Below are 25985 nucleotides of genomic sequence, written 5' to 3' on the forward strand. Positions count from 1 at the left end.
GATCGCTCGGAGGTCGCGGGACTCGCGATCCCCCGGGCTGCCCGGCGGGATGGCGACGCGTGGGCCGAACCGGACCGACTCCGCTTGTGTGTGATGCTCTGCTTCCTACCCGGAAGCCCTGACTATATGGCGCTCTAGTCCGAACTCACCGGATCCGGCTCAGCGGACCGCTACCGGGCGCCGCCCAGCAACCGCCCTCCCCTGCCCGCCAGTCCCTGCGGCAGCCCAGCCGGCGCAAACCAGCCCCGTCTCCCCTGCGCCCGCACCCCTCCTCAGACGGCGGAAAGTCACCAATTCCCGTCAGAAGTCTCCTCCGCCGACCAATGGCTGGGGGACGGGGCGGGGCCTCCGCAGCCCCACCCCGCCGGGCCAGCCCGTGGGGGAGGGGCGCGCCTAGCGCACGCGCGCCGGCCGCGATGACGTAGCACCGCCCCGGCCTCGGCGACCCGCAAACGCCTCGCGGGCGGTGCCCGCCAGTCTCTCTGCTCCGCTTTGTCCCGGGCCCGTCCGTCAGCCGGGCCGCCTGCAGCCTCGCGCCGCGCTGGCGTCGTCCTCGTCCCCGCCGGCGCCCCGGCCCGAGCCGGACGGCGAGGCCATGGACGCGGAGCTCGTGGTGACGCCGCCGGGTTGCGCGCACCTGGGCAGCTTCAAGGTGGACAACTGGAAGCAGAACCTGCGCGCCATCTACCAGTGCTTCGTGTGGAGCGGCTCGGCGGAGGCCCGCAAGCGGAAGGTGCGCCCCGGCGGCGCGGCTCCGAGGCGGGGGTCGCGCCTCCGCCGTCCCCTCCCCCACCGCCTGCGCCCGGCGGGGGCGGCGTGGGCGCGGGCGGGCGTCGGGGGCGGTCTTTCCCGGGGCTGCCGGGTGGGAGGGGGAGGGTCTCAGACGTCGCCGCTCGGGGCGTGTCCTGGGGACCCTCCGGTGGGGGCGGGCGGGGACGCAGCCGCGGAGGGTGCGGCCTGTGCCGCCCACGCTGTGCTAATTCTCAGCGGTCCTGGCGGGTACTTGGGGGTCGCTAGGCCGGGGACTGGCGGTCGGGCGGGGTCCCGGGGACTTGAGTACAGCCGCCACGCGCCTGGCGTGTGCAGAGACGCGCGCCACTCATTTCAGCTCTGGGCGCAGAGTCCACAAGGACGCCCTCCCCCCATTTCAGCGCGGGGCTGAGAGTCCACAAGGACGCCCGGCGCCCCCCTCCCATTTCAACGCCAGGCGCCCTCGGGACGCAGGGTCCACCACACGCACCCCCCCCCCCCCCCATTTCAGCGCGGGGCTCAGAGTCCACAAGGACGCCGGGCCCCCCCCCTTCCCATTTCAACGCCGGGCGCCCTCGGGACGCAGGGTCCACAACACGCCCCCCTCCCGCCCCCCCCATTTCAGCGCGGGGCGCCCCGGGCCCAGGTCCGCAGGGATGTTCCAGGATGCGGCCCCTCTCTCCAGGTGTGCGCGAGCGCGGATGCGGAGCGCCGCCGGCTCTGCGCTTCGAGTCGCGTCGCTCTAGGCATGAAGGGATTTGCAGGTCACCTGTCGCTGCGCAGGAGCGGTGTAAAGGGGGCCTGTCCGACGGCACGGGGGGCCGACGTGCTTCCTATCTGACGCGGGCGCCTCCCCGAGGGAGCTGTACTCAGTGTCCTGCCTTTGGGCTTGTTAGCTATTTGGAAATTAGAAAATGGCGTTATTCCCTCTTCCTACCTGAAGAAAGGATGTTGTTTCGTGTACGGCGATTTTGCAGTTCGCAGCCCGAGGGCAGGCGCTGTTAGGCAATGTCCACCTTGAATACCATTTTTTAATGGTAAAACTAACATCTGCTGAGCACGTAGGGAATGTTAAGCACCAGTTTTCTTTATTTTTATCAGTGTGGGTGTTGGGAAGAACTGGCTCTTGGGATGAACCGAAATCAGAGATAAAACAGGCTTTTACTAGGATGGGAGTGCTAGGAGGTTCTTACTTATGGAGTTGTGTGCCCTTAAAATAAATCACTTGGTTGATTCTGTTCTAAAGGCGATAATCTTCTTACTTACTGCTCCATGTTGGTTAAGATGTGTAATTTTTAAATACCGCTTCAAGGAGTCAAGTTTAACCCCTCGTTAACTTTGCCGAATTTCCTGAGGAAAGATTCACTTTTTTTGTTATTGTTACATGTGACTTGGATTAATCTTCTAATGTTAATTGCTTAGTTTGAAAATTGTTGACACACGTCTGTATTACTCGATAGTGAGAACTTGAGCTGCAGAGAGACAGGAAGTGTTATTCTCTTTCAGAACTCGGGTCTGTTGTGCTGCCTTGCATTATGGTCATATCCTGCCAGTGAATCCTTGTGTCCTCCATCCATTATTCCCTGAATGTTGGGGACTCCGTGCACTTCTAGAATCCTGGTGGCCCTGCCAAGGCGGAGTTTGGTTTGAGAAACAGTAATGTACGTTTGGTAATTTGCAAAGGTTTCTCAGAAGAGGTGCAGGCTTAGTAGTTTGGTTTTAACATTGAAAAGTTGCCTATAAAATACTTCAATCTAAGTTAAACTTCATTGAAGTTGCTCAAAGAAGCTACAGTGAAGTCTCAGCTATAGTGTAACTACAGGAGTTCAAACCCTCCTTTAAGTAGAGGTGGGTTATGACTTCTGTATCCAAACTCTGCTGCTTCTCCTGGTGGGCTCGATCAGGTTTGAGAATTGAGGACTCCGTGCTGCTGTGCTTTTCTGGCGTGGTTCTTGCTGCTTGAGGAATCGTATGTGAAGACGGAAGCCAGCAATGAGGACAGCAGGGATTTTCAGTTCCCCTGGTGGTTATGAGTTAGTCCAGTCTGTTTTATATTTAAACATATAGACATTGGGGGTGGGGGGGGGACAGGTAATGTGTTTTAAGCCATCATTTCTCTCTTTTTGAACTGTTTCTGCGATTCTGAAGTTTTCCAGAAACTTGTCCTCAAAAAACACAGACCTTTCTGTAGTCGTAATAAGTGTTTTTACTGAAATACTTCACCACAGGTGAGGAAGCATCAGCACTCTTGGGCCATTACTGATTCTGGTGTAGTTGGGCAGTAATCTGGAGGATGACAAACCACTTTTGAAGTCTTCTCAGTACAACGTTTGCTGACAGGATTCCTAATCATTTGGGTTGGAAATCTCTGAGAGGTTTTTTGAGAAAAGGGGCTGGAGACGTTGTCTTTTTGTTTCTGGGTAGTCAATATTTTAGAAGCATGGTTCAAGCCTTTGGTTGAGGGAGGCATTTCAGATGGAAAATGGTCTTATTTATCTTGAGTCAGTGTTACTTTACCGTGTATTTTAGGAAAAGGTTTACTCTAGGGTTCTTACTGGTCACCTCTTTTAATCAGTGTTGCTTCAATTCTAGAGTCTGAGATCTGAATGAATCTCTTATGTTTGAACTTTTTAGTAGAAATCATCTTTGGAAAATAACAGTTGTGCTGTCACTGGCTTAGACAGAATACCTGGAGTGACAGCTTACAGCGTCTGGTAGATAGATGGTAGACTTAGCTGTTAAACATCCAGTGTTACTGACTGCAGTGACTAGTCTTTTTTGACCAGGCACTTGGATGATGGTGAGAATGCTGCAGACAGCTGTCTCCTGTCCCTTCAGTTTTTTTAGTTCATTTTTTGGATATGTCCATTCTTTTAGGTACAAGGTTTTCTTTTTCAGAACTTCTTGCTTTGAGGAATTAACTTGTGCTTTATTTATTGATGAATTAGTTCTTTCAGGTTATTACACCTGAGCATTGCAGCACTCACAGGGAGCAGGAGACAGGCTGCTGCTGCTAAGTCGCTTCAGTCGTGTCCGACTCTGTGCAGCGCCATAGACGGCAGCCCACCAGGCTCCGCCGTCCCTGGGATTCTCCAGGCAAGAACACTGGAGTGGGTTTGTGCTACAACTACTGAAGCCCAAGTGCCTGGAGCCTGGGCTCAGCAACAAGAGAAGTCACCGCATTGAGAAGCCTGCGTACCTCAGTGAAGAGTAGCCCCATCCCTGGGCTTCTCCAGGCAAGAACACTGGAGTGGGTTGCCATTTCCTTCTCCAATGCATGAAAGTGAAAAGGGAAAGAAGTCGCTCAGTCGTGTCCGACTCTTCGCGACTCCATGGACTGCATGCAGCCTACCGGGCTCCTCCGGCCATGGGAGTTTCTAGGCAAGAGTACTGGAGGGGGGTGCCAGTGCCTTCTCCGAGGAGACAGGCGGTTCCAAGTAAAAGATCTAAAATGAAAACATTGTTCCTTTTGAAGTAATGCAGATTAACCTGCTGTTGTGAAAAATAGAGAACCTTTGGGGTTTATCCATATGGTAACATCTAGCAAGACTAACTCATTGTTAAAATCACTTGCCCATGTGGATACAACCACAGCTTTATTCCTGATTTTCCTGTTTTCCACTTTTGCTCATTTGTGTGTGTGTGTGTGTGTTTAGTTCTATGCAGATTAATAACAGTAGTTTTAGATTCAGATTTTAGATTTACAGAAAAGTTACCAGAAATAATACAGATGGAGAAGGAAATGGCAACTCCAGTATTCATTCTTGCCTGGGAAATCCCATGGACAGAGGAGCCTGGTGGGCCCCAGTCCAGGGGGTTGCAGAGTTGGACACGACTTAGCAACTAAATAACAGTAGTGACAATGGAAGTTCTAGACGATATATGAGAACAAAGAATTGGGAGTTGGGGCTGAAACAGACATCCTATTGTTTACAGATATGATTATCTATTTAGGAAAACCAAAATGTAGGCGAATATTTTTTAAAAAATGATAATACAGAGAGGTCCTGTAACAATCCCTAACATCTTGCTGATGGTGAAGTTTTTACATTTCTGTGGTACATTTTGTTATAACTAATGCACAAGCTTGATATATCATTATTAACTAAAGATCGTACTTTATTCAGATCTGATTAGTTTTTCTCTTGTCCTGTCTCAGGAGATATTTAGTCCATGTCTCCTCAGGCTCCTCTGTCACCTCTGCTTGTGGGATCGTAGTTCCCACAAGCACCTCCTGCAGTGGAGTCCTAATTGCTGGGCCACCAGGGAAGTCCTTTTGTCTTTCCTCTCCCGTATTTTCCGCCCTCAGCTCCTCTGGATCGTGATGGTTTTTCAGGTTTGCCTTTTGTTTGCTTTTAACGACCACAGTGGTTTTGAGGAGTATTGGAGTATTAATCAGGTATTTTGTAGGATGTGTCTCAACTTGGATTTGTCTGATGTGTTCTCAGGGTTCACAGCTGTGGTTCCAGGTTTGGGGGGAATCCTGAGCCCTGTTTGTGAAGGTCCGCGCTTTGTGCAGCAGGTGCAGGGTCAGAGCGCCGCCCCCGCCAGCCCATCCTCCCTGGGTGCTGTCCCGGCGTGGCTGTTGTGTCTCGGTCTCCTCGCCCCTCTCATTCCCACAGGGACCTGCTGAAGAGCTCCAGGCTTTGCCAGGATCATTCCTGGGTCTGGATTTGCTGGCTGCAGGCTTAGGTTTCATGTTTTGTTCTATTTCCTGTAAGCTGGCAGCCAAATCAGAGGCTCCATCAGACCTGAGTTTGGTCCTCTGGCAAGATCTGGAGTGGTGCTGTGTCTTTCCTGAAGGTTCTACTGTCTTGAGCACCCTACTTAAGGGGGCAGGTGTCCAGCAGATGTTGAGAGGTGAGGTACAAATAAGGGAACTTGGTTTCTAGGTACTGAGCTGACCTGCCTCATCTTAACCTTGGCAGCTCCTGCGGCAGTGGGCCTGTCAGTCACTTTCATCACCTGTTTCAAGTTCTAGGGAATGAAGTGGGACAGGCAGGTTACATGAGGTCCTAGGAGAATCCGAAGGCTCCCTAGCTGCTGCTGCTACTAAGTCGCTTCAGTCGTGTCCGACTCCGTGTGACCCCATAGACGGCACCCCACCAGGCTCCCCCGTCCCTGGGATTCTCCAGGCAGGAACACTGGAGTGGGTTGCCATTTCCTTCTCCACTGCATGAAAGTGAAAGTGAAGTCGCTCAGTCGTGTCCGACTCTTCGAGACCCCATGAACTGCAGCCTACCAGGCTCCTCTTATCCATGGGATTTTCCGGGCAGGAGTACTGGAGTGGGGTGCCATTGCCTTCTCCGAATTGACAGTGGGGAAGGTGATTGAAATGTGAATTAAGGACTGATTGAGGTGGTCAGTACTGAGGTGGGGGGGTGGGTGTTTGCCTGAGTCTTGTTTCTGCCCAGATGTGTGGCCTTTGACCTTATGTGGTCCCACATCTCTTGGGTTCACAGATTTGTTATTTATAATACTACTACTTTGTATTTACACAGTGTTTTTCATCTTATAAAACATCTCTCACAGTATTACATTTTGATTTTGGAACTCGGGTTACACTTTTTAGGTGGCCTTGGCAGTTAAGTCTCCTGACCTGTTCAAGGTTGCAGATTAAATGCCAAGTTTGGGCCTTGAAATTAAGTCAGTCTGACTCTTAAGTTTGTGATTCCACTAAATTATTTGGGCTGCTTTCCAACACCACCAAGTAATTGTCCAGTCTGCACCAGCACCAACTGGGTGTCACACAAACCTTGGCCTAGTCTGACTGTGTCCACCTGAAGTTAGTGTCTGATTCTGCAGGTTCCAGCGGACACCCCCACTTGAGTCTCCAGTCATAAGACTCTGCTCCCCTCCTGTGGCTCACAAAGCTCAGGGAAACATTTACTCAGTTTTACTTGTTTATTGTAAAGGTGATTATGAAGAACACAGATGAGCAGCCGCATGAAGAGATACTTGGAGATCTGGGGGACCCAGAGCAGAGGAGCTTGTGTCCCAGTGGGTTTGGGGTGCATCCCCCAGCACAGCGATCCATTCACCTCCCCAGAAGGGCTCCGAACACCATTATTTAGGGGTTTTTTATGGAAGTTTTATGGAGGCTTTATTATGTAGTCACGATTAACAGGCAGTGATCAAATCATTACACAGGTGTGGCTGATTAAATTATAGGCTGATGGGGGGGTGGAACTGGACATCAAAAATGAAAAGATAACGAGCAGAAGAGGTTCTTGTTTACTGGTGTAGCAGTTCTGTATTGGTAACAAAGAAGCAGCAATTGGTTGTCCTACAGTAGCCAAGTAGCCTAGCCTGTGCACTAAAGAATGAACCATTGTGAAATGTTGATGGCCCCCAGCTGTTGCAGTCCTGTTCAGATCCTGGTGTTAGAAACATTGTTACATTTATGTAACACCATGAAAAGATTGTGCAGTGTGTGTATTGGTATAATTTCAGAGTGGACTTGGGTGTTTTTTGTTGTTGGGTGTATAATCCATTCCTTTTGTTACTCATTTTTATGCTCAAATCGGGCCAGAATTTCCTCAGGGAATTCCAAAAGCAGCTCCCATTCCTTCTCAGGCCCATCAGCGTCGGCTGGAGTCAGTGGCTTGTAAGAGGTGCGGTTTGTGTTTGTTTTTATTTGCAGAGCACCAATTAATCCAAGAGTTGTTTACTCTGGGGTATGTGGCAAATCCTTGGTGTTTACGGAAAATGGATTCGTGCTTGGGGCTGCCTGCCAGTGGAGCCCTAGTTGTAAAATCTGAATCAGGGCCTTAAAATGAGTCCTGAGCACGGGCTTTTTTTGCGTGAAAGACTTAGTCAATTGTATTTGTGTTACCTCAGGCTTTCTTTCCCTGATCTTGATACCTTAAGGATGTGACCAGTTTCTTTCCAGTTGTAGCCCATCTGCCTGTGTTTAATTCTTGTGGTTCCCTGTTTGTAGCTAAAATTCTTGATGCCTTTTTTCTTTCAGCAGATTTTTCTTTGGGGAGGTGCTGCAAAAGAACAGGTGACACAGATTTGGATTTAAAATTCAGGAGTTAAATTTTTATCTGTTTTTAAAACTTTTGTGTGTTTTAAGGGGAGATAATGAGTTAAAGTTATGTACTTAACCTGATATGTTTATATTTTAAGAGTCATGCTGGTCTTGAGTTTTTTCTTGAATTTTTTGAGTCTCGTCTTGAGTTTTTTCTTGGATTTTTTGTTTATTAAGGTCATAGAAGAGGTTTTTGTTTTTTTTTTTTAATAAAACCATGGTCATGCATTTAATGTATCCAGAGTGATAAAAACAAGGAACACCTTTTAATCTTTTCTTTACATTTGTAGCTATAGGGAGCAGTAAACAGATTCCAGGAGTCTGTTCCTAAGGGTATTTTTATAAAAGGAAAACTTACAGGTTACTGGGAACCATTCGCTGTTACACATCCAAGTAACCATTATATAACTTAAAACTTCCCTTGTGTTACTGAGAACAATTAGAATTAGTTAATTCCTTAGATTGATCATTGGCAGAATAAATAGGTGATACAATTACTGTTTCTTGTATTGCCACATTTCAGAAGTCTTTCCCTTGAATCTCCTACTCCTGTGGAATTGCCCTGGAGCAGGGCTTCCTGCTGGGAGGGGAGAGGTACTTGGGAGGTTTGGGTGGAAGAGAATTGTTTACCATGGTGCTCATGATTGCTGAGGTTATAAAACTTTAGGTTTCTGTGGTATAGTTCTCACCCACAAACCATTCTTGTTTCTGTGTATTGCTTTGATTCATATCCATCTTGATTGATTATAGATTTGCTGTGGTCTCGGAACCTGGAATATCAAACTTGAAACGGTGTGCTGGTTACGGGTGCCCTGGGGGTGGAGGGGCCCTCGGATGCAGAAGGACCTTTTCTGCTCCTGAAGCTTCACACACTTGGTCTGAGTGGCTTCGGGTTGGTAGTTGAGACTGGCCTGAGTCCTCTTTGGAGGAGCCAGTCTGAGCTAAGTGACCTACGTGCCTTTTGGGTCAATTGACAAAATTAAGGAAAAGATCTTTTAGGTGGGGAGACCTTGAGAGAAAACCCAGGCTTCCACTTACTGTACCTGTTGGAATTACCTTGCTCCGGTGACTCTGAGAATCCCAGGTTCCCAATTCTCTTTTCTGACTTGTAGGCGAAGTCGTGCGTCTGTCATGTGTGTGGCCTCCACCTGAATCGGCTGCACTCCTGCCTCCATTGTGTCTTCTTCGGCTGTTTCACGAAGAAGCACATTCACGAGCACGCCAAGTCCAAGAGGCACAACCTGGGTAAGACCCTCCTGATGCACACCTCCGGGGCTTTGAGGTCATCTTCCCAACTCGCCTCTGACTTTGACCTTCCGCTGTCCCAAGAGTCTGGCCTTATCTGAAGTGGTCTGTGCTCTCCTTGGAACTCCTGTGGGGAGGGGAGAGAAACTGAGGCCACAGGTGTTACTGTCCCGCTTGCTTGAGGTCACATAGAGTGTGACCCTAAAGGACGACTTTCTCTCAAGAGTGCATTTCCTGCAATGGAACATCGGAGACTTGTTTTTCCCTCTGAAAAGCATGGTTAGGTGTTACATTAGGCAGAAATCTGCAAAGGCCTTCCATGCAGCTTTAGGTTATTGGTGTCATTATGGGGTTGGGGGCACCGGGTGAGTTCAGTGCTGTCTGTTAGGGGTTGGCTTGTTGTTTGTTCTTGGAGAGGCTGGAGGTGCTGGCATCAAGGTGGGGTTACATGAAGCTGAGTTTTGCTCTAGTCTTTACTTTCTGACTGCTGTCACTAGGTTTTTCTCTCCTTGAGGATTGTGTTTTCTGTCAAACGATGGTGAGGTGGTGAGGATTCCTGTAAGGAACTCGCTTTCACAAGGTCCAGGCCACAGGCCCTTTCCTGCAACACAGCTTCCTGTGACCCAGTCTTCCTGTGTGGAGATGGCGTCCGAACTCAGTCGTTTCCAGAGGTCATGCTTCATCTCTAGCTGACAGCCTGAACCAGGCAGGGGAGGGGCCAGCCCAGGACGAGGCGTTAACTGGGCTTTTCGGAAGGAGAGCGGATGACACTGATTGTGCTTCACAGGCTGTGGGTGGGTGGCCGCCCAGTGGGGCCAGCAGTCAGCAGTGGGATCTCACCCGGAGGCACCAGAGAGGAGGGCTGATGGTCACGGTGGGGGTGGGATCCTCCAGTGTGTGGTAGAAAACTTAGTGCTTCATTCCATCTGACTCTCAGACGAGACCATGTAGGGTCTCACATGTGGGCTGCAAGTCTCTGTGGTTACAGGGGTTGTGTAATCTGACTCTCAGACCAGACCCACGTAGGGCTCTCACATGTGGGCTGGGAGTCTCTGTGGTTAGGAGGGCTGTGCAGAAGTGGGAACACTTTTACACTTAAAAGACTTTGTGAAGAATCTTACTGAAACCCAGTGTCGTCTACAAAAGTCACTTTAGAAACGTGGTATTTGTTCGCGTTATCAGCCTGCTTGATAAGCTCTGCCTCTACTTTTGCCAGAATGAGCCAGTTTTAGGAAGTTTGCTTCAAGAGACAAAAGCACAGAACAGGAGCAAGATCCTGGCCATTGCTGGGTTAGAACGTGGTTTACGGAAGAGTGTGTGTGTGTGTGTGTGTGTGTGTGTGTGTGTGTGCGTGCTCTTTGGGTGCTTCAGGTTTACATGTTTACAGAAGAGGGAGAGAGTGAGTGTGTGTGTGTGTGTGCATGCACCTCAGATGCTCCAGGTTTACATGTTTATGGGGGGGAGAGAGAGAGAGAGAGTGCGTGTGTGTGTGTGTGTGTGTGCGCGCGCGCGCGCGCGTGCGTGTCCACTTAAGGTGCTCCAGGTTTGTGTGTTCACAGGGGAGAGAGAGAGAGAGAGAGTGTGTGTGTGTGCCAGGTTTACGTTTTTACGGAAGAGAGAGAGTGTGTGTGTGTGTGTGTGTGTGTGTGTGTGTGTGTTCGGAAGCCCTGGGCACAGGTCCAGGTTGTTTGCTTGGCGGCTGTGCTGCCTGCATCCTGGCACAGTGAGGGCTGCTGGGCGCCCGGGTCACAGAGCTCTGGTCCCGGGAGTCTCTGTGGGCTGATAGGAATGCAAGTTTCCCTTGTTTCACAGGAAAGGCAGAGGGTCCTGGTACCGAGGGGTTGGGTCCTTTGTAGAGTACAGACGTGGCACCTCTTTGTCCTTCAGATTGCTCAACCCTTGAGGGAGCTTCCAGGGAGAATTCACGTGCCTCACCTGCTTTGGACACACGTCTGAAGCGGGGGCACAGCCTTTGGTAATAGTGGGATTTTCTGGTTAGAGAAATGCTACCTAGAAAGCTTACATGTGTGTTTGTGTCTTGAAGCATTACCTTTCTATCTTTAAGTTTTGTTTCTTCTCTCTTTTTCAGCCATCGAGCTCATGTACGGAGGTATCTACTGCTTTTTGTGTCAGGACTACATTTATGACAAAGACATAGAAATCATTGCCAAAGAGGAGCAGCGGAAAGCTTGGAAGATGCAAGGTTTGGTTTTCCGGAGCTCTGTGAGCCTGGTTGTGTCTTCACCTGCATCCCCTGCCCCTTGTCTGTCAGGGGGAGGGGGGAGGAGCCCCCATACCTGCCTGCTACCTCCTGCAAGCTCTGGGGGGCCCAGGGAGGCAGGTGCGGAGCCCACAGTTTCTGGACCTGTGCTTTTGCCTGGGTCTTCACAGGCCTGCGACTGCCACGAGGGGTTCAGCCCTGATCCCTCTACTCAGGGATTAAGGCCGAGGAGATGCTGGTCTCTGGACCGCTGACACCACTCTGAACAGGTCCTGCTCTCCTCTCCTCCGGGAACGTGGCTTACTCATGACACATTCCCTGAAGGAAGCTCCTTTAGGTGTCTGGAACAGGGTCTTAGAAGGACCCCACATTGCCCCGTCTTTGAAACAGCCTAATAAACTGCCACCACCACACTGGTTCACACACACAGTGTAGCTAACCGCACCCTCCACCGCTTAGGTGTCGGGGAGAAGTTTTCAACGTGGGAGCCGACCAAACGGGAGCTCGAGCTGCTGAAACACAACCCCAAGCGGCGGAAGATCACATCCAACTGCACTATCGGTGGGTGGGCGCGTGCCCGGTGGGGCCTTAGGGGTGTGCCCGGCAGGGCAGAGCCCGCGGGTGGGACTCTTCAGGAAGCGGGTGTGAGCAGTCTCCCTGGCCCTGCCGAGACTGCAGGGGACGCAGCATGGCAGCCAGCTTGTCGGGGAGACTTCTCTCTAACCTGTTCCCTCGTTACCGGAGGCCTTCAGGCAATTCTGCCAGATGGTTGATGCTGAAGTTAGGGGCCAAATGCTGGGGGTCAGCACCCCTCGGGGCCTTTTCCTATAAGAGGAGCACAAGCCTTGGACACAGGCTCCGTTCTTCTCACATGAGCGGGGCTGTGGGCTGGCAGGGTCCTAATGCTAGCTGACCCAGCCCTCCGCCGCCAGGTCTGCGCGGCCTCATCAACCTGGGGAACACATGCTTCATGAACTGCATCGTGCAGGCACTCACGCACACGCCCCTGCTGCGCGACTTCTTCCTGTCCGACCGGCACCGCTGTGAGATGCAGAGCCCCAGCTCCTGCCTGGTCTGCGAGATGTCCTCCCTGTTCCAGGAGGTGCGGGGCTGGGAAAGGGCGGAGGGGGGTTCTGTCACCTCCCCTGCGGTGGGCATCTAGTATACGCCCCTGTTGTGAAACCATGTGTTCTTCCCAAGAGGGTCTCCAGCCAAGAGACTCGGCGTCATTTTCAGGCTCACTGCTGCCATAGATGGGGTTTGAGCAGCGGATGCTGGCCCCCTTGCCCCCCCCCCCAGCCCCCATCCGTCACCTGCCGCTTTGTCCACAGGGTGGTGGGTCTCGTTGCCAGCCTTGCTGACTGTGTCACCAGAGGTCCCTGTCCCTGATGGGCTCGTAAGCTGACCCTCCAGGCTCAGGGCCCGACTGCAGGACAGGGTCCTGCAAGGACCCAGGTGTCTTCAGGTGATGGCCCCAGGCCTTTGATGGCATTCTCTCATTTCCTTGGTGCACCCCGGCTGCCTGGAGCCTGCCTGACTGCGGTGCTGGAGTTATTCCCCGTCTGGCCCTTTTCAGAAGTCTCCCAATCCCTGGCCCATTCAGTGCCCATGTTCCTGCAGCCTGCCAGCAGTGGCTGGCGTTACAGGAGTGAACAAGCTCAGTGGTATCGTTGGGCCGGAACAGTCTGGTGGGGGTCTCATTCAGGCACTGGTGGTGGTCAGTTCATCTTGTCAGGTTGCTCTTTTTTTTTTTTTTTTTTTAGCCCTCATAGAAAAACTTTATTGGAAAGCAGGGAAAACTACCAAGATATGAATGAGGACAAAAAATAAAAAAAGTTCAGACATAAAGTGTATGACCTTGGTTTAAGTGGAAATGGAATCGTTTGGTGGTTTGTAGTTAGTGACCTATATTTTCACTTTGTGGCACTGCTGCTGCTACAGCTAAGCCGCTTCAGTCGTGTCTGACTCTGTGCAACCCCATAGACGGCAGCCCACCAGGCTCCTCTGTCCCTGGGATTCTCCAGACAAGAACACTGGAATGGGTTGCTATTACCTTCTCCAAGGCATGCATGCTAAGTCGCTTCCGTTGTGTCCGATTCTGTGCAACCCTATGGACAGCAGCCCACCAGGCTCCTCTGTCCACAGGATTCTCTAGGCAAGAATACTGGAGTGGGTTGCCATTTCCTTCTCCCAGGTTGCTCTTCAGGCTCCGTTTTATGGGGGTACACTTTACACAGAACAAAAGTCACCTTTTAGTGTATATGTGTGAGTGTGTGTTTCAAAAAAGCTTTTTATTCACATTTGACCAAAGTAAAAGTGTTATTGGCTTCATTGTGTCTAACTTTTTGCGGACCCATGGACTGTAGCCCACCAGGCTCCTGTGCCAGTGGAATTCCCAGGCGAGAGTATTGGAGTGGGTTGCCATGCCCTCCTCTGTTTCGATGAAAGTTTGCCACAGTTCATCACTTTGATGTATTTCTAGAAAACGGATGGTGGGAATGGAGAAAACTTACGTGCAGACTCCAAGTAAAAACACAGTTTGCACGAGAAGGAGAGGAGATGGCCACCGGCCCACTCATTGTCGGGTGTGCACGTAGGGGCTCTGTGTTGCTCCTGACGAGGCTGCCGCTCCTTCTCTCTGCACAGTTCTACTCGGGGCACCGTTCCCCCCATATCCCGTACAAACTGCTGCATCTCGTGTGGACTCACGCCCGGCACCTGGCAGGCTACGAGCAGCAGGACGCACACGAGTTCCTCATCGCGGCCCTGGACGTCCTGCACCGGCACTGCAAAGGTGGGGCTGCGGGGTGCACCTTCCAGGGTGGGGCTGCGGGGTGCACCTTCCAGGGTGGGGCTGCGGGGTGCACCTTCCAGGGTGGGGCTGCGGGGTGCACCTTCCAGGGTGGGGCTGCGGGGTGCACCTTCCAGGGTGGGGCTGTGGGGGTGCACCTTCCAGGGTGGGCTCTGCAGGGGTGCACCTTCCAGGGTGGGGCTGCGGGGGTGCACCTTCCAGGGTGGGCTCTGCAGGGGTGCACCTTCCAGGGTGGGCTCTGCAGGGGTGTGGGCTGCAAAAGTAAGGGCCCAGCAGGGGTGAGGACAGGGCTGCTCCTGGACCAGTTACTGGACATGAGATACATTTAGTGTCGGATAGACGGCAGGAAGGTCTTAGGGAGAAACAAGGGGAGAAAACGGAACATACGGCGGGTCCACCGAGGCCCTCCTGCTGCAGCCTGCCCTAGGGGACCAGCCTTGTCCCTAGGCTCAGCGGCTTGATGGCAAGCTGCCTTGGGGCCCAGGGTCACAGAGCCGTGGTCTCCCCAGGTGATGATAACGGAAAGAAGGCCAACAACCCCAACCACTGCAACTGTATCATAGACCAGATTTTCACAGGAGGGCTGCAGTCTGACGTCACCTGCCAGGTGTGCCAGTAAGTGCTTCCCCCCGCCCAAGGATTCCGGGGCCTTGTCGCTCTGCTGCCCACAGAGCCGTCCTTGCTCACATGTGCCCCTGCTTGCTCCTAGTGGGGTTTCCACCACCATCGACCCCTTCTGGGACATCAGCCTGGACCTCCCTGGCTCTTCCACGCCCTTCTGGCCACTGAGCCCTGGAAGCGAGAGCAGTGTGGTAAATGGGGAGAGCCACGTGTCAGGAACCACGACCCTCACCGACTGCCTGCGGAGGTGAGGTGGCCACGCCTCATGGGCAGGGGGGCCCTCCTTGTGGCTGCTTGGGGAGCGTCCTGAGAAAGCCAGACCTCCCTGGGCCCCACGTTCCCACATAGGAGCTAAGGGGGCACATTTTAAGAATGTTGTATCAGTGGAATTGTAATCTCTCAGGGTTGACTTTTCCACTCAACCCTAATTCTCTGGAGGCTTATCCAGGTTGCGTGTATCACCAGTTGCTTCCTTTTAATTGCTCAGTAGTATACTGCAGTGTGCATGCATTAACCACTCTTTTGCTGAAGGACATCTGTGTTGTTTCCAGGTTTTTCTTGGCCCTTACAAATAAAGCTGCAGTTAGTAACTACTCACATACAGTTTTGTGTGAATGCTGGTTTTCACTTTTCAGGGAGTAATTTGACTGCTGTGTCTTACAGTAGTTAGAAAATCATTACTTAGGATGAGAATTCTTTATGATAGAGAAGAGGAAGAAGTAGCGTTTTTCTTTTTTCATTGTAACATCATAAGCGTCCGTAATTGTGCATGTGTTTAGGAACAAAATGAACCCACTGAAAGTGATAAAAAAAACTTTTCTCTCTTTCTTTTCGTAGTGTTCTCATTTTCTTTTTTAACTAAAAGTGCACGTTTCTGACGTGTTGCAGATTTACCAGACCGGAGCACTTAGGAAGCAGTGCCAAGATCAAATGCAGCGGTTGCCATAGCTACCAGGAGTCCACCAAGCAGCTCACCATGAAGAAGCTGCCCATTGTGGCCTGCTTCCACCTCAAAGTGAGTTCCCTGAGCACGCCCCGGGCCTGAGGTGGCTGTGCAGTGCCCACCTTGCCTCTGGAGCACATAGGCCAGCGCCTCCTGTAAGTGACTGTTCTGTCTGTTGTCGGGAGGTTTGCTGTGAATCAAAAAGGAGTTACTTTAACTGAAACAGGGCACGTTACTCTGGGTAGGGGTGGCTAGGGGTTTACTCCTCCCCTCCAAATTCTTCCATCCTCACCCCAAGTTTTTTGATTTACTTAAAAGCAAGGACCCTTTGCACTGAGGTCTAATCCTGGGGTCAGGATGCCTTCTGTGAAGGGCTAGTAATAAGCGCGAGTCCTGAGTGACGAGCTGAGAAAGAATAGCAGCAGGGCTGCTGTGTTTGCTCTTCTTGGGCATTCCTTTATGGTCTCTGTTGCTTACTCTTCTGCTTTGTGACCCTTTAAAGGTGTAAGACAACCCAGAACCCCAGCCCTGCCTTGGTACTGGTCCAGTGTTCCGTTTTATGGGGAAGCGTCCTATCTAGCAGGGGGCACAGGGCATGAAGCGTGGGCCCTGTTTTTCCTGCCAGACACTATGTCATGTCCACACCTGCCATCAGGCCCATTGTTTCAGGGGTGGGGGGCTAAGCCCCATGGGGTTTGTGCTGTGGATTCTGAGCTTTGGCTCTGGGCAAAAGCAGGGCACTTAAGAAAACACAGGAAGGCATGTTAGAAGCCCCAGAGACACAGTGGGAGGAGCCCTAACCCGTCTCCCCCATCCCTCTGTTCCTGCAGCGGTTTGAACACTCAGCCAAACTCCGGCGTAAGATCACCACCTACGTGTCCTTCCCCCTGGAGCTGGACATGACCCCCTTCATGGCCTCCAGGTTTGTTCTCTGTCCACGGGCGGGCGGGGGTGGTGCCAGGTCCCTGATGCGGTCCCAGTGAGCCCTGGTGTCATAGAAGCCCCTGACCCCTCCCCGTGTGAGGGAGGCTGGCCCCCAGCTAGCTGTTGTAGCGCTGGCTCAGACTTGGGCTGTGTGCCCGCGGCAGCACTTCAGCCGCAGGCACTGGGTGGAGTACAGATCAGCAGGGTGCTTCTGCAGCTGCAGATGTCACTTGCTTTGTTTTCAAGCCTTTGTTTTCTGGACCACTTAAAATTTACCTTCACAAAACACCCGGACACTTACTAGTATGTCAGACGAGGGCTGCTGTGGTGGACGACTGCGGGGGGTGTCGAAGCAGCAGAGACCTGAGCCCGTGTAGGCCGCAGGAGGGTCCAGTGAGGCTGACCCCTGGCCAGGGGTGGAGTGGGGAGACAGGATGGGTTGGGGGAACCGTGGGTCCTGGCTGACTCCAGCTCTGTGCCTTGGTGTGGATGGTCCCCTTGGCCAGCCTGGGCCTCAGTTTCCTCACTGTAATCCGGAGGCTGTCTCTGCCTGAGGCAGAGTTTTTGGGAGAACCAGACGCGTGGAAGCCACATAGTCATGGCTCGCAAGTCCCTGGTGAGGGTGATCAGTTAACATTTTGATCAAGGCTGAGTGTCCCGCTGTCCTTACAGCAAAGAGAGCAGGATGAATGGACAGTACCAGCAGCCGACAGACAGTCTCAACAATGACAACAAGTGAGTGGCTCCACCTGGCGGGCGGGCCAGCGTCTTGAGTGAGAGTGGGCCCTGGGCCTTAGGGAGGCCCCACCTGCATTGCCCGGGAGTGTGTGTGTGTGTGTGTGTGTGTGTGTGTGTGTGTGTGTCTGTCCATGGGGAGGGTGTGTGTGTGTGTGTGGCCATGGGGAGGGGGTGGCCAGGCTGTGTGTCTTCTGGTCTCTGGCTGGCTTCCTATGGTGCTCCGACCACTCCTCTGTCAGGGCCAGGCCTCCCCCCACCTGCATCTAACCTGGCCTCCTTTTGCAGGAGCCTGACCTTCCCGGCACCTTGACTAGGCCCTGTCCTCCTTTCCCGTCCTTCCTACTGGTGGCCGAGGGGAGGCTGCAGCTGCTCCAGTGTCTCCCAGGCGGCCTGTGACCCTTACCCTTCCCTGTCAGCGTTCATTCTTGGGCTGCTGCTGTGGGGATGTGGTCCCAGGTGGTGACAGGGTTGAGTGATCTCCGTGTCCCTGCTGCCATCCCATCAGGTACTCGTTGTTTGCGGTGGTCAACCACCAGGGGACCCTGGAGAGCGGCCACTACACCAGCTTCATCCGACAGCACAAGGACCAGTGGTTCAAATGTGATGACGCCATCATCACCAAGGCCAGCATCGCGGACGTGCTGGACAGCGAGGGGTGCGTCCCGCAGGGCCAAGGTCCCCTGACTGCAGCTCCCCCTGTGCGCATCTGGGAGGCTCCTGCCCCAGATGACCTGCTGTGACCCTGACAGCGTTTGGGCTTGGAGTTCCAGGCAGCGGGGCAGCCTTGAGATTCTGTGGTGGCCCTGAGAGGGCTGGGTGGGTGGAACCTGGGGCAGGCATCCTTCAGAGAGGGACCCCCAGCTAAGGGAGGGCGGTCTCAGGCTGGGGCATGGGCTGGGGGCCTCGGCTCTGCGGGGACAGGTGCCCCACAGCCACCCTGGGTGGGAGGTGAGCTTGCCTTCTCCTCCACAGGTACTTGCTGTTCTACCACAAGCAGTTCCTGGAGTACGAGTAGCCCCGCGGGAGCCCCCGCACGCCCGGGGCCACGCTGTGCAGACGCTTGGCAGGAGGTGGGCCCAGGGCTTGGGGGCAAAGGAGACAGTGCCCGCGTGTCTCCCATGCCCCTTGGAGTGCCAGCGGCTCCAGGCTGGAGGCTCCAGAGCGGGCCGAGAGGAGACGCGGGCCTCGCGATCTCTTTCTTGGTGAATTTGGGGTCTTGAGTGCGCGTAGCGTGGATCCAGGCCCCGGAGCCTGCGGAGCTGACAGCCCTGCGCGGCCTCCAGCTTGTCTGTCCTGCAGACGCCAGCGTTGTCCTGCATGCGGAAGGACCTCCCCGTTTTCTAGAAATAGGTGTTTTCTTATTCTCTCTCTTTCTCTCTTCTCCATGATCGTGAATTTCATGAATGCAGTGATAGTAATGTGAATGAATTACCGAGTTCAGACTGAACCTTAGATCGTTTTCCCTTGATTCTGGAGAGTGGGTCTTGCTTCTTCACTGGTGCTGCTCTTGTTGCCCCCACCCCTCGTCCCCAGGGACCTCCGTGTCTGTGTCAGAGCCGCGGGTGATGAGCGGGCTGGGCAGGGTACGGTCTCTGTCTTTAAGTAACTCAAGTGTGTCTAGTGGTTTCACTGCTTCTCTCCTGTGTCTCCTTCCTGGCCATCTGGCCCACGAGCTCTCCCAGTCGCTGCTGGGCAGTGGACGTGTTGGATGGCGTTGGGGGGGCCTTGCAGGGTTTGGGGGGTGTTGCTGCGTTCTACGCTGGGGGTCTCTGCTTTCCATTCTGCTTGTTTCTGTTGCAGCAGGAAAGACTGCCGGGACAGAGCCAGTGGGACGGGCTGAAGGAGCAGATGCACCCGTCTATCCACACCCTGACTTAGATTGTCCATTCTGAGAGAGTCCAACCTGGAGACGGGGACAAGCCCATCTGTCCTGAACTGTGAGGGCTACTTCCTGGAGAGGAACACATCCCCCTGCAGCTAGGTCCACGGACTTTCCGCAGAGGGCCAGGTGGTCGGTGCTCCCAGCTTGTAGGCCCTGTGGTTTCTTTCACAGCTGACACATAGACGGATGTAGCTGTGTTCTGGAGAACTTTATAGGAGCATGGAAATATGAGTATCACATACTTTTCCCATGTTACAGGGTGTTAACTTTTTTCACTCTGTAAAGGTGTGCGCATAGTTCTCAGCCAACGGGCAGTGGACTGGGTCCAGCTCATCAGCTGCTTAGGTCCAGGAGCGGCGTGGTTGCTGTGCAAGGTGGAAGGTGCTGGCTGGGGTTCCTAGGCCGGGTCATCATACCTGGTGGATACAGCCCAAGTGCCTGCCAGGGGCACTCAGTTGTGTTTCTGTGTTTCAGGAACACAAGTTGTTAAGCTTATTTTGAAACAGCCGTGAGCATCATCAGACATGCAGGTGGGCGCCCGCTCTCAGAAACTACCCTGCATGGCCCGTGCACTGTGCCGCCTCTGAGGGCTCTGGGCAGAGGCCTCGCGGGCCGGGCCCTGGGCTGGAGGTGACTGTGGAGCTCTGGGCCCAGGGCCTCTGTGTTAAGTGGGGGCAGAGTGGATGTTCTGGCTTTGGGATTCTGTTGGGTCACTCTGTCCCTCCCTGCACCCTTTCTGGGCCCTGCACTCACATCCATAGCTCCTGGATGGGGAGACAGTGAAGCCAGGTTTCTCTTTTCTAAATGTTATTTTTGAATTTTTATATCCGGATTAATGCTCTTTACTCCCTCTGGCCTGCTGTTCTGAGCACTTAGCTCTGTGTCTGCTGATGAGATCGCCCTCTGACTGTTAGAGCCACGTGGGGTGGAGGCAGGGTGGGTGTGGCGCTTCGGCTGTGCCGAGGTCCTGCCGGGATGTCAGGAACAGAGGCTGCGTTTGGGAGTCCTTTCTCTCAGCTCCCGATGCAGCTGCTGGAAACAGTTTCCCGTTTCTTAAAACCACTCGTGTCGATGTCCTGACCACGGAGGACTCCTGGGCGACCCCTCCCCCTGCACTCGTGTATCAAAGTGACTGTGTCTCTGAGACATCGGCTGCTGTGTCAACACGTTGCGGGGAGGCGGTGGCTCGCTCTCTGGGGTGTCCTGAGTTGGGGAGTGGGGGCCCTCCTGCCTGCACCAGAGCGCCTGGGACTCGCCCTTCTGCAGTGTGTACACTCATGCTGTCGTAGCTTGCTCGGTGTAGATGCTCCCATCGTATCAAATTGCCGTTCTTTTGACAGTTCAGGTAACTGATTTACTATAACTTTGACAACAAAATCATAAGATGCCAGTGATTGTGCTGTGGATTTTATCATGGGGCTGTCTCCATGTCCCTTTCCTTGCCGTTCTGAGGGACTGTTAGGCTCCTCTCCTCCCTAATGGCTTGTAGTCTTTCCTGTGTCGTAATAAAGCTACATTTTATTCTGAAAACTGGTGGTCTCCCGTTTCTGCAGCCGAGGCCCTCCTGAGCCCCTCCTGAGCCCCTTTGCTCCAGCCCCAACCTGCTTTGGGCCAGGAAGCCCGTGTCGTTTGCATCTCCTCATCCTGGCCATGATGATGACTTGAGGAGCCTGGGGCTCAGGGCCGTGTGGTCTGTCAGATTTTGAATTTAATGTCACCTGAGGGGCTTTAAATGCAGGAATCCTTGGAGACTTTGAGCACAGGACCTGGGATGTGGGGAAGGCCGCCCTGCTGTTGAGCAGGGGGCAGGTGTGAGTCAGCAGAGAAGGGCCCTAGCCTGGTCAGCGCTGTTTGACTCTGCGCTTGTCATGGGCTCTGGCCCCTCCAGCCCGTCCACCCTTCATTTCTGAAGCGTCCCTTTCAAGATGCCTGAGGTGCAGTCTTCTTGAGTTCCCTCACGCAGAAATAGCAGGAAGTGCCAGCAAGTCCGCGGGGCTCCAGAGTAGCCGTCCGGCCTTACCCACAGTCTTTCCACGTTAACCAGGACCACTGCTGTATCCCTGCAGAAAGGCACCCCCCACCCCAAACTGCCCCCAGGGTCTTAGACCTTCAATCCAGCGTTGTCCAGGCTGGGAATGAAGACCTACAATGGGGTGGTTGGTACAAAGCTGTAGTGTCCCAGTCCTGCCCCAGCTTTCGCTCTCCGTCCCAGGACCTGTGCGCTCTGACCATGGTCTGGTTAAAAGTGTTAAGTTGTCCTGGAAGTTGTGCCTTCAGCGGTCGGACTCGTGGAGCATCGTGACCTGGGGAGTGTGGACAGGCAGGGCAGGCGGAGCCGAGTCCAGAAGATGGGTCCATCCCACGAAGATAGATGCTGACCCCCCATGTAGTCAGCCAGCCAGCAGGTGGCCACCTGCTGCTGTGATATGGGAAGTGACCTCCAGGCTTCAGAGCTGGTTTGGGAGCTGGGCTGGGCAGGCATCCCACAGGAGTGACTGGTGAGCTGGGCCCGGGGCCTGACGTGGACCCTGTTGCAGTATCTCCCCGCTACCCCATTTTGATGGCCCCTTTGTCTGTGGGCCCTTGGAGCAATGGCGTGGGGGCAGTGAACCATTGGCACCCAGAACAGGCGGCTTCATCCACCTGGTGAGCGTCCTCGGTCAGGCTTCTTGGTGAGCACAACCTGTTCCTGACCTGAGAGGTCTGTCCCCACCCACATCTTCTGTCACTGGCCTTCTAATCCTGTTCCTTCTGAGTCTTTAACTGTCCAGCGAGCTGTTGGCGCTGCCCCAGGAGTCCACATAGGTCAGTACTTGTGGCCAGTCTCGTTCCTGACAAGGTGGGTAACCAGGTACAGTACTCAAGAGTTCTGCTTGGAGCGAGGACTTCCCTTTGTTGCTGTCTTTCGGGATGCCCCTCAGTCCCTGGTCACAGGGTGTGTGTGGATGCTGGAGCCACCACGCCCGCCGCCCGTGCGTGTCCACTGCCGCGCACACACCCTCGTGTGTGCAGGGCGCTCGGGCCATGTGGTTCTGTGTCCGTGTCAGGCGCTTGGCCCGAGCAGCGGTCTTCCTGTGGCGGAGGATGGACCCTCAGTGGGATGAGGTCAGTGTGCTCACGGCGCCCGTGCTGGTGCCCCAGGGTCCCTGCTGGGCTCCTGATGCGTCCTCAGGCTCAGTGGTGGTGCAGCACGCTTGTGCTCCTGCAGGTCCTGCTTTCACTGGGAGCCATGTGCTGCCAGTGTAGACAGGTGGACTTAACGCCCGAACGTGTCAGTAGGGCTGCCGGTTCACACGGGAGGTGTGGGGGTGCGGCACCTTGTCTTCCTGCTTCAGACTGTGGAAGCCCCGGAAATGCCACCAAATTGGGGGGCCTGTGAGTATGGGGGTTTCTCATGTGTTTATAATTGCTTAAATTCTTATTTGCTGTTTTATTGGAATATGGCTGATTTACAGGGTCATGCTGGTTTCTCCTGTACAGCAAAATGAATCAGTTATACATACACATATACCCACTCTTCTTAGATTACCTTTCCATGTAGGCCATTGCAGAGTATTGAGTAGAGTTCCCTGTGCTGTATTCACAGTAGGTCCTTATCAGTTGTCTAGGAGTGTGTATGTCAGTCCCAGTCTCCTAGTTTATCCTTGTTTTCTACATCTGTGACTCTCATTTCTGTTTTGTAAATAAGTTCACTTGTACATTTTTTCCAACATCGTGCTTTATTTAGTTCATTGTTACTCAAGTAGCAACTAGTCAAAACCAGTCTGCAGAACGTTGTCAGCTTGGGGGTCAGTGTGGCCCTGAGGCTCCAGCAGGCGGGACGCTGAGGGCTCCTGCTCTGGGGGTGTGGGGTGGCGAGCAGCCGAGACAGGACCCCACAGGGGGAAGCGCTGAGTGACAGTGTGTGCTGTTGAGGGAGGCCGGAAGGGGCACAGCACCTGGGGAGCCGCTCCCCCCGAGGGCGTGACCCCGAGGGCGGGTGAAGCCAGGGGCCCCAGGGTGATCACAGCAGCAACCACCCGGCCAGCTCAGCCAGTGACTCAGCGACTCGGCCCCTCCCCGAGGGCCGGGCAGAGAAAGGCTGGCCAGTTCCAGGCATGGAAACTTCATATCTCAGTCTCTGGCGTTGTATATAGACCTGGTGTTTGGTAAGAAAAGCACAGGACTCACAAAAGAGCAAGTAAAAACAGCTTCCTGCCAAGAGACAGAGCAGCAGAGCCAGAGTCCGATGACCTGAATGTTGAAACTGTCAGGCGGAGATTCTGAGTCATTAGGGTTTATGTGTTGAAGGCCCTCGGAAACCGTGTGGAACAGATGGGCCCTCAGTGGAGTGGGGCGAGCTGCTTGGAAGGACCGTCTAGGAGACCCGATCATGGTGACAAGGACACCCTTGACAAACGTGACGGCACTGCGTGACAAGGGCCTCAGCCAAGGGAGGCGGCGCTGGGACCACCCAGAGAGAGGGATGGGGCAAAAACCCAAAGAACAGGGTACCTGCGGTGTGGGGCAGCACCCAGCAGTTTGAAGGGATGACAGTATAATGAAAAACAAAAAAACTGCAGATGCAAGCTTTCTCAGAGAACCCCAAGCAGGGTAAGTAACAAACCTGCCCACAGCAGAAAACTCCAGAACACATTTTCAAACTGCTAAAAAACAAAAGAATTTATAGGCACACGTTGCAAAGAAACAAAAGTGGGAATTCTAGCAGCTGTCTCATCAGAAACTGGGAACCAGAGAGAGTGGAGCAATGTCTCTGAGGTGCTCAAAGGAAGAAACTGGCTTCCCAGAATCTACCCAGAAGAAATCTCAGAAATGAAAGAGACTTTCAAACTGAATAAATTCATCACCTACAGACTCGCACAAGAAGTGCTGAAGGAAGCTCTTCTGACAGACCTGGGTCTGCACACAGAAAATGATTTCTAGACTTGAAGGTAAATATACATGGTGTCGTTTTTCTTATTTTTAATCACTGTTAAGGTACTGAGTTTCTAAAGCAAAAATAATACTGATGGATCATGGGCTTCAGGACAGCGACACGAAGATGGGGCAGCCAAATGAAGTGAGTCTGTGGGTTAACTGACATCAAGTAAAGGTGTGTGTTGCAAATAGCTCTTGCAAAAATGTAGAGAGGGGTAAGCATAGAGACCAGTGTTTAGAGAAAGTACAGAGTGGTGGTCACCTGGGGCTGGAATTGGGGAAGGGGGTGATGCTGGCTAAAGGCATGAACTCTCAGGTGAGACTGACACGCTGTGACGCTGTATCACGAGAGATCATCTCGGGTTGGGAGGGTTGTGGTCGGGGGTCCAGGTGTTCCTGACGCCATGTAGAGCATATCCCAATGTATAAATGTGTCATGTATCAACTTGCACAGTGTTACCTGTTAGTTACATCTCAGTAAAAAGATGGTGGACCTAAAGACAGTGAAATGGGGCGGGCAGGCAGAGCTGGATCCCTGGAGCCCAGGCTGACCCACTGCCTCATCCTGGCCTGCTGGGTATAGCCACAGTGGGTGAGTGCTGAGTAGTCGCTGCAGACTCTGTCATCCCTACCTTCTCAGAAGCGCTTGCTGACCTCTGGGCCTGGGAGGCAGGGTGGCCTCAGGGAGGCCAGTGGGGACTGGTATCCCGGGAACTGGGCGGGAGCTGCAGCAAGCAGCAGGAATCAGATCCATCCAACAGAAAACATGGATAAAAGGGTACTTAAAGTTTCAGATTTTCTTTCCAGCAAGGAAACTCAGTCTTAAAAAGGCGAGGGGGAGAGGATGCCAAAAAACCCCACGTAAACTTATACAAAAGACCAGTAGAAAAAATGACCAAAAGATTATTTTTGTCTGTGGAAAGCTATATAGTCAGGTGAGACATGCATGTCCCTGTGTTTTCAGCAGCTCCCACTCCTCCCCTACCCCCTGCTTCAGACAGGGTTCAGAGAGCTGCAGAGGGAAGGAGAGTCTGCATACCTTTGGAACAAGCCTACCTTCATGTCACGAGCACATTGGTGCAGCTCAGAGCTGTGCCAGGACTCTGCCGGCATCCAGCAGGGCTGCCCAGAGATGCTGCACCAGGCCGTCCCCATTGCCACAGGGGGCCCCCTGAACAGCAGGTCAGAGCTCTGCCTTCAGACAGCTGAAGCAGAGCCGGGCTCTGGAAGAACCATGTTTTGGGCAGGATGTATTGATCCCCCACTCTCAAGGGTTGAGGTCCAACCCTGAGAACCTCTAAGCGCGACACTATTTGCAGGTTGACAGACATGATCAAGTTCAAGTGAGGTCATGAGGGTGACTGGTGGCCTTATAAAGGGAAATTTGGACAGAGACACACATTGGCTGTTTGTACCCCAGGATGAGGGCGGGGCAGCCCCTCCCATCACTGCTGTGGCAGGAACAGCCCTGCAATACCTAGGTGGGAGGCAGGAGGGTCCAGAGCTGAAACCGCCCAGTCTGGGAAGCAGACAAGGCCTGTTAAAGGGATGGGGAAAGAGGGAGTGTCTTGCCTGTCTGCACCTCCAGGAATGGGTGTGTGAACCTTTAGTGCATGTAGGTGTGCCAGGCAGTTTGGGGAGATACAGGATGAATGGTTTGCATAATCTTGTGTTTATCTATGTAGCTGCTTGGAATAGTTTTGTATTTTCAGGTTTAAATGCTACTAAAATATAGGTTTTGTTGCTCATATAGATATGGATATAAAATACATGTATAATATATATAAATATACAAAGAATATATATATCATATAGATATTGGTATAAATATATGGGCTTCCCCGGTGGTTCAGAGGGTAAAGAATCAGCCTGCAGTGCAGGAGACCTGGGTTCGATCCC

At 53.1% G+C, this 25985-nt stretch overlaps 1 protein-coding gene across 1 annotated transcript; it reads left to right on the forward strand.

Annotated features, from left to right (window-relative positions):
- Window positions 1-419: 419 nt before the first annotated feature.
- On the forward strand, window positions 420-20699 carry USP22 (ubiquitin specific peptidase 22). Its single transcript, XM_025280389.3, has 13 exons — window positions 420-733; window positions 8896-9028; window positions 11118-11231; window positions 11709-11810; window positions 12182-12351; window positions 13896-14043; window positions 14571-14676; window positions 14771-14929; window positions 15571-15697; window positions 16456-16547; window positions 17222-17284; window positions 17793-17942; window positions 18260-20699. The coding sequence occupies exons 1-13, from the start codon at window positions 596-598 to the stop codon at window positions 18300-18302; spliced, it is 1545 nt and encodes a 514-aa protein (XP_025136174.1). The 5' UTR covers window positions 420-595; the 3' UTR covers window positions 18303-20699.
- The last annotated feature ends 5286 nt before the right edge of the window (window positions 20700-25985 follow it).

Source organism: Bubalus bubalis, chromosome 3 (genome assembly GCF_019923935.1).
Source record: "Bubalus bubalis isolate 160015118507 breed Murrah chromosome 3, NDDB_SH_1, whole genome shotgun sequence".
NCBI classification, from domain to species: Eukaryota; Metazoa; Chordata; class Mammalia; order Artiodactyla; family Bovidae; genus Bubalus; species Bubalus bubalis.

What these genes read in the sequence shown, in the direction of transcription:
- USP22 (XM_025280389.3), top strand. Translation starts at nt 596, where the DNA reads ATGGACGCGGAGCTCGTGGTGACGCCGCCGGGTTGCGCGCACCTGGGC. An exon ending in GTCACCTGCCAGGTGTGCCA is followed by an intron (nt 14,677 to 14,770) that starts GTAAGTGCTTCC and finishes GCTTGCTCCTAG; the next exon opens with TGGGGTTTCCACCACCATCG. An exon ending in AGTCTCAACAATGACAACAA is followed by an intron (nt 17,285 to 17,792) that starts GTGAGTGGCTCC and finishes CCATCCCATCAG; the next exon opens with GTACTCGTTGTTTGCGGTGG.